Source organism: Oncorhynchus mykiss, chromosome 16 (assembly GCF_057628025.1).
Source record: "Oncorhynchus mykiss isolate SJ-2025 chromosome 16, ASM5762802v1, whole genome shotgun sequence".
In the NCBI taxonomy this organism is placed as follows: Eukaryota; Metazoa; Chordata; class Actinopteri; order Salmoniformes; family Salmonidae; genus Oncorhynchus; species Oncorhynchus mykiss.
The window spans coordinates 41534271-41541341 of NC_143037.1; the positions used below are offsets into that span (position 1 = coordinate 41534271).

The 7071-nt window shown below is 43.1% G+C and overlaps 1 protein-coding gene across 3 annotated transcripts in view; it reads left to right on the forward strand.

Moving 5' to 3' along the window:
- The window catches only part of LOC110491053 (disco-interacting protein 2 homolog B-A), a 78624-nt gene extending 72133 nt beyond the window's left edge, over window positions 1-6491 (forward strand). For all 3 annotated transcript variants that reach the window (XR_016487259.1, XM_036946808.2, XM_090202670.1), the window contains one exon: window positions 3123-6491. Coding sequence is in view for 2 of the 3 variants with exons in the window: in XM_036946808.2 (XP_036802703.2) it covers window positions 3123-3375 (253 nt within the window). In the remaining variant the exon portion in view is untranslated. The remainder of the gene's footprint in view (window positions 1-3122) is intronic.
- Window positions 6492-7071: the final 580 nt, after the last annotated feature.

Here is a 7071-nt window from a genome sequence, read left to right on the forward strand (position 1 = left end):
CTTTTACTCAAGTATGACAATTGGGTACTTTTTCCACCACTGGTCGCGCAAATGCGGGTTTATATCCAGATTAGCTTACTTAATTTTCATTGCCAGACAAAAACATAGTAGACCTACATTGATATTATGTACCATATAAAACACAGTTTAGAATTCTACAACGGAGGCATCTTTGCCAGAGCAGTAATAGGCTACCTGATTTTCATTGAGAATTTTCATGTTTCAGATAGGCCTAGTTTTGGGTGGCTACTGGCCATATGTCTAAAGATAGCTGTGCCATCGCACTGCCTTCAATATTATGGGATGAAGATCTAATATATTCTAGCGAGTTTTATTACGGTACTGACTATCCTACCGATCCTCGACTTCAGTGATGTCATTTACCAAATAGCCTCCAACACGCTACTCAGCAAACTGGATGCAGTCTATCACAGTGCCATCCGGTTTGTCACCTAAGCCCCATATACCACCCACCACTGCGACCTGTATGCTCTCGTCGCCAGACCCACTGGCTCCAGTACATCTATAAGTCTTTGCTAGGTAAAGCTCCACCTTATCTCAGCTCACTGGTCACCATAACAACACCCACCCGTAGCACGCGCTCCAGCAGGTACTGTGCCTTGCGAAAGTATTCGGCCCCCTTGAACTTTGCGACCTTTTGCCACATTTCAGGCTTCAAACATAAAGATATAAAACTGTATTTTTTTATGAAGAATCAACAACAAGTGGGACACAATCATGAAGTGGAACGACATTTATTGGATATTTCAAACTTTTTTAACAAATCAAAAACTGAAAAATTGGGCGTGCAAAATTATTCGGCCCCTTTACTTTCAGTGCAGCAAACTCTCTCCAGAAGTTCAGTGAGGATCTCTGAATGATCCAATGTTGACCTAAATGACTAATGATGATAAATACAATCCACCTGTGTGTAATCAAGTCTCCGTATAAATGCACCTGCACTGTGATAGTCTCAGAGGTCCGTTAAAAGCGCAGAGAGCATCATGAAGAACAAGGAACACACCAGGCAGGTCCGAGATACTGTTGTGAAGAAGTTTAAAGCCGGATTTAGATACAAAAAGATTTCCCAAGCTTTAAACAGCCCAAGGAGCACTGTGCAAGCAATAATTTTGAAATGGAAGGAGTATCAGACCACTGCAAATCTACCAAGACCTGGCCGTCCCTCTAAACTTTCAGCTCATCCCAGGAGAAGACTGATCAAAGATGCAGCCAAGAGGCCCATGATCACTCTGGATGAACTGCAGAGATCTACAGCTGAGGTGGGAGACTCTGTCCATAGGACAACAATCAGTCGTATATTGCACAAATCTGGCCTTTATGGAAGAGTGGCAAGAAGAAAGCCATTTCTTAAAGACATCCATAAAAAGTGTTGTTTAAAGTTTGCCACAAGCCACCTGGGAGACACACCAAACATGTGGAAGAAGGTGCTCTGGTCAGATGAAACCAAAATGGAACTTTTTGGCAACAATGCAAAACGTTATGTTTGGCGTAAAAGCATCACAGCTGAACACATCATCCCCACTGTCAAACATGGTGGTGGCAGCATCATGGTTTGGCCTGCTTTTCTTCAGCAGGGACAGGGAAGATGGTTAAAATTGATGGGAAGATGGATGGAGCCAAATACAGGACCATTCTGGAAGAAAACCTGATGGAGTCTGCAAAAGACCTGAGACTGGGACGGAGATTTGTCTTCCAACAAGTCAATGATCCAAAACATAAAGCAAAATCTACAATGGAATGTTTCAAAAATAAACATATCCAGGTGTTAGAATGGCCAAGTCAAAGTCCAGACCTGAATCCAATCGAGAATCTGTGGAAAGAACTGAAAATTGCTGTTCACAAATGCTCTCCATCCAACCTCACTGAGCTCGAGCTGTTTTGCAAGGAGGAATGGGAAAAAATGTCAGTCTCTCGATGTGCAAAACTGATAGAGACATACCCCAAGCGACTTACAGCTGTAATCGCAGCAAAAGGTGGCGCTACAAAGTATTAACTTAAGGGGGCTGAATAATTTTGCACGCCCAATTTTTCAGTTTTTGATTTGTTAAAAAAGTTTGAAATATCCAATAAATGTCGTTCCACTTCATGATTGTGTCCCACTTGTTGTTGATTCTTCATAAAAAAATACAGTTTTATATCTTTATGTTTGAAGCTTGAAATGTGGCAAAAGGTCGCAAAGTTCAAGGGGGCTGAATACTTTCGCAAGGCACTGTATATTTCACTGGTCATCCCCAAAGCCAACACCTCCTTTGACCACTTTTCCTTCCAGTTCTCTGCTGCAAATGACTGGAGCGAATTGCAAAAATCGCTGAAGCTGGAGACATATCTCCCTCACTAACTTTAATCATCAGCTATCTGAGCAGCTAACTGATCTCTGCAGTTGTACACAGCCCATCTATAAATAGCCCATCCAATCTGCCTACCTCATCCCCATATTGTTTTTATTTTTTTTGCTCTTTTGCACACCAGTAATTCTACTTGCACATCATCATCTGCACACATATCACTACAGTGTTAATTTGCTGAATTGTAATTACTTAGCTACTATGGCCTATTTATTGCCTTACCCCCTCACGCCATTTGCCCACACTGTATATAGACTTTTGTTTTCCCCCTATAGTGTTATTGACTGTACCTACCTAAATACAAATAAAATAGAAATGTGTGAGGAATAAAAGGGCTACCCAGTTGTCAACGAGTATCTGCGGGCAGGCGGCCCTCCAAAGTGATAGCACACGGTGCAGACGGAACATGCTTTCCATCTGATCCTGCAACCTCCGCTATGTACAGATAGGGACATGATATCCCTAGTTGATATTGGCTGCTAACATGAATGACTTTCAGCTGAAAATGCAGGTATAATATCAGTTTATTTCTGTATCTTGCGTTTTGAAATCGCAACTTATGGCTGTAATGACAGGCTACATTTCCGCAGCGATTGAGCGTGGGGTGTCGCAAGCTTTGAACTACTGCAGGTCGTGGGTCAAAAGGTTTGAGAACCACTGCTCTAACCCACTGAGCCATTGGAACCACAGTTGAACGTTTAAACTTGAATAGTGACTGACTACTTGTGCATGTCTGTCTCTCTGTCTGTCTCCCAGTGCTGTGTTCACATGGACCAACCTCCTGGTGGTAGTGGCTGAGCTGGCCGGGTCGGAGCAGGAGGCCCTGGACTTGGTGCCTCTGGTGACCAATGTAGTTCTGGAGGAGCACCACCTGATCGTGGGCGTGGTGGTCGTCGTGGACCCGGGCGTCATCCCCATCAACTCCCGGGGAGAGAAGCAGAGGATGCACCTCCGGGACTCGTTCCTGGCCGACCAGCTGGACCCCATCTACGTGGCCTATAACATGTGAGATGTGAGGAGGAGGGCCAAGCCCCAGACACACTGGGGTGAAGGCTGACTATGGGGGTCCACTGGGGTGAAGGCTGACTATGGGGGTCCACTGGGGTGAAGGCTGACTATGGGGGTCCACTGGGGTGAAGGCTGACTATGCGGGTCCACTGGGGTGAAGGCTGACTATGGGGGTCCACTGGGGTGGCTGGCTATGGGGGTCCACTGGAGTGAAGGCTGGCAATGGAGGTCCACTGGAGTGAAGGCTGGCTATGGGGGTCCACTGGAGTGAAGGCTGGCAATGGGGGTCCACTGGGGTGGCTGGCAATGGGGGTCCACTGGAGTGAAGGCTGGCTATGGGGGTCCACTGGAGTGAAGGCTGGCTATGGGGGGTTCACTGGAGTGAAGGCTGGCTATGGGGGTCCACTGGAGTGAAGGCTGGCTATGGGGGTCCACTGGGGTGGCGGCGAGGGTGTGTAGAGGCTCTAAGAATGAGTTGGACAGAGAGAGAGGCGGGGGTGTGGGATGTTCTGCTCCTCCTGAGAATGGACCTCTCACATTCACTCATCTGTCAGTGGGACAGCGTGGCAGAACAGGAGTGGCGATGGTGAATGGGCTTGGACTTAGTTTAGCCACCCTGTTACAGTGTCTTCTGCCTAAGTGCGTGCTCTCGCCAGAGTCTACTATGTTTATTGAGTTTTTCGGTGGGAGTGAAGCTATAGCATGTCCGTTTGCATGAGGTTGAGCTGCTTCTTACTGGTGCTTATCCAACCACTCCCCACCTCTCTCTGACAGAGGAGGAATAGGATTGGTTACTTCTCTTTGATTGACATTTAGGTCCACCTGTCAAGGAGACGTTTGCCAATACCCTCATCCACTGTCTCTCCCCTCTTCTCTCCCGACTGCTCCGATCAATGATTTTATCCCCAGAAATAATGATTTTTGTGCATCTTGTTTTACAGAGGAAGACAAAAACTGTAGAGATTTGTTTATCGTCTCAATCCATTCCATGGTTTGTTTTTAGTTCAGCCTGTACCTTGCTCTCTCCTTTCTCCTGAGGGATCCACAGTCCGTCATGTTTGTCAGGATGGGACCGTGGAGCCAATGAGACGAGCTGGAAGCTCCCCCCCCCATGCACTTTAACCTTTCCTTGTCCTTCCATAATCTGTCCTGTCTCTCCTAGCCTGGTCTCAGATCTGTTTGTGCTGTCTTGCCAACTCCTCATGTGACAATGACCGTAGGAGTTGGAAAGCCAGTGCAAACAGATCTGAGACCAGGCTTGGTGTGTGTCCCAAATGGCACCCTATTCCCTATGTAGTGCATATATGTCTCCTGGGTAGTCGATGTGAAACTGACTTCCTCTAACCACCATTTTTCATGATACAATTCAGATTAACAACTATTCAAACAATACAATACCGCCAGCAAGTACAGCTCACTTCAGGCCAACAGATGCCTGCACCTCTATAGCTGCACTTACATTCCGAGCTGCGATCGATCGGTCATCTTACGTTTCTGTCCCACACATCTCTAGGTTTGTTTTAACGGCTCACTGCTATGTTACAAGCTTTCAGACTTGCTGGAAGAAATCACTTTTAAAACCCACTTTGGATTGGTATGGAACGAAAAAGGATGTGCAACAAACATATCAGCAGCAAATGGAAACAACAAAACGGACAAGCTGTTTAAGTCCTTGGATGTATGAGCGAGAATGACCTTGATCTTATCGATCATGTGGAGAAAAGGAACTCCTGTTTAACTGTAACGCTATTCAATGGGCTTGCGGGTTATATGTCTGTGCAGCCACAAGACAAGGTAAACTAGTGTAGATATTTACCTTTAAACATCTGTATTCACTATAGTGCACCATACAGTAATGAATTGTAAATAATCATTATTTAAATATCAAGCAAACACAATACCGGTAATATGGAACGATAAGATTGACTTCTGATTATCTTATTGGCTGATATCACGGAGGCTCCTATACCGAGTCACTATATTTTAGCTTGAATAAGTATCAGTCAGTCAGTCGACTGCTAGCCTCCGTCACAGGCTTTCAACAAGCGAAGCCTGGCGTCCAACAAGCGAAGCCTGGCGTCCAAGGCTAGTCAATTGCTAAGCTTGTTTCTTCGTTCTGTACTGTCCATTGAGCCACAAAGGGCATCTTCAACTCTGACTAACTTCACGAGGCTACATCGGGGTTATCAGGAGACTGCTGCCCTGTGCCTTTCTGTTGTGTTAACATGAAACGTAACATCTTCATAAATCAACGACTTGGTGTATTACCAAAAAAGTTTGCAGTGGGTATAAGATGAGAAGAAATTCTTGCCTTATAAAAGCTGTGGAACTTTTTAACATTTTTGTTTTGATTTGTCAAAGGCTTTCATTCTATTGCTGTGCTTGTGATGAATAGAAAAGGGATTGCAGAGGGTAAGGTTGAGATGTTGACTGTATAGCATAGTGTATATTTTAGAGGTCAAAAACTGTATAACTGGTGTTACTGTGTACATTGACATGATGAACTTATTCTTTACGTTGATAAAACTTGACTGATCTTTCTTACTTGACAGCCAATTTCTGCATTACTGACATAAAAATAGGCTAAGTAACAAATTGCAAAATTCAAAAAAGTATCTTATGGTTTGGCAGGTGGTAACAATTTGCACTTTCCCATATCATTACTGTGTGTGTGTGTGTGTGTGTATGATCGTATGGTTTAAATGGTGACATTGTTTGTCTTTCCTTGTGCAAAAAAAGTTTCATTGCTCCTTTTAATTAAATGAACATCAAAATATTGAACAATATTTTAGTTCCAGATTGGCTTTTTTTTATGTCAAATTCACTGTACTGCAATTTTTATCAGTTGAAAAACCATTTTTTTTAAAATCCAAATGAGACATTATTGATTTAAATGTAATTCTAATGGTTTTTCATGCAAGTTATGTTCTCTTTCTCATGAACTCTTCTTTCAACGACCCTACATTAACAGCACAACTCTGTTGCAAAACAAAAGCCTTGTTTGATTTGGAAGTAGTTTAGACTACTTGAATGACAGACAAACATTGTAATTTATAAGTCCATCTCTTGAGTGAAGTTGAAATTGAATGGTTCATAAATAAATGTATTGAACTTGGACTATTCTCTGTGGTATTTGGATTTTTTGCAAGTTGCTACTGTATAATTACACCTTTGCATGTTTTAAACACCTTATCTTACAGTGGTGTGACCATAGAACTAGAATGAGTTTACTAGTCAAATTGCCACGGTGAGAAGTTCTAAGCCCGTTCGACTCATTTTATTTCTATGTGTTGCGACAACATGTTGCCCTGCCATGTATTCAACACACATTGGTGCTATCCAAAACTGGAAGTGGCGAATAGTCAACAACAACAAAAAAAACCTGCCCATGAATAAACCATCAGAATTGCAGACATTTCCTATTTTTTTTTATTTTTACACTGTACCAATTGTAGTAAAATTTAAAACAATGAAGGGTGTTATAATCTTTTAGAGTCAGTATTGAAAGCACAAAATGTACTGTACTTTTGTAGTGATAAAAAAAAGATCTTTCAGATAAATGTTTCTTTGTTAACGTCGAGGCTTGAGGTCTGTTCACGATGCATAAACGCTATGCATCAGTAGTGCAACTCAGAAAAGAGGTATAATTATGGCCTATTTGACCAACGTTTTGTGAAGTTGTTAATCGGGATCATTT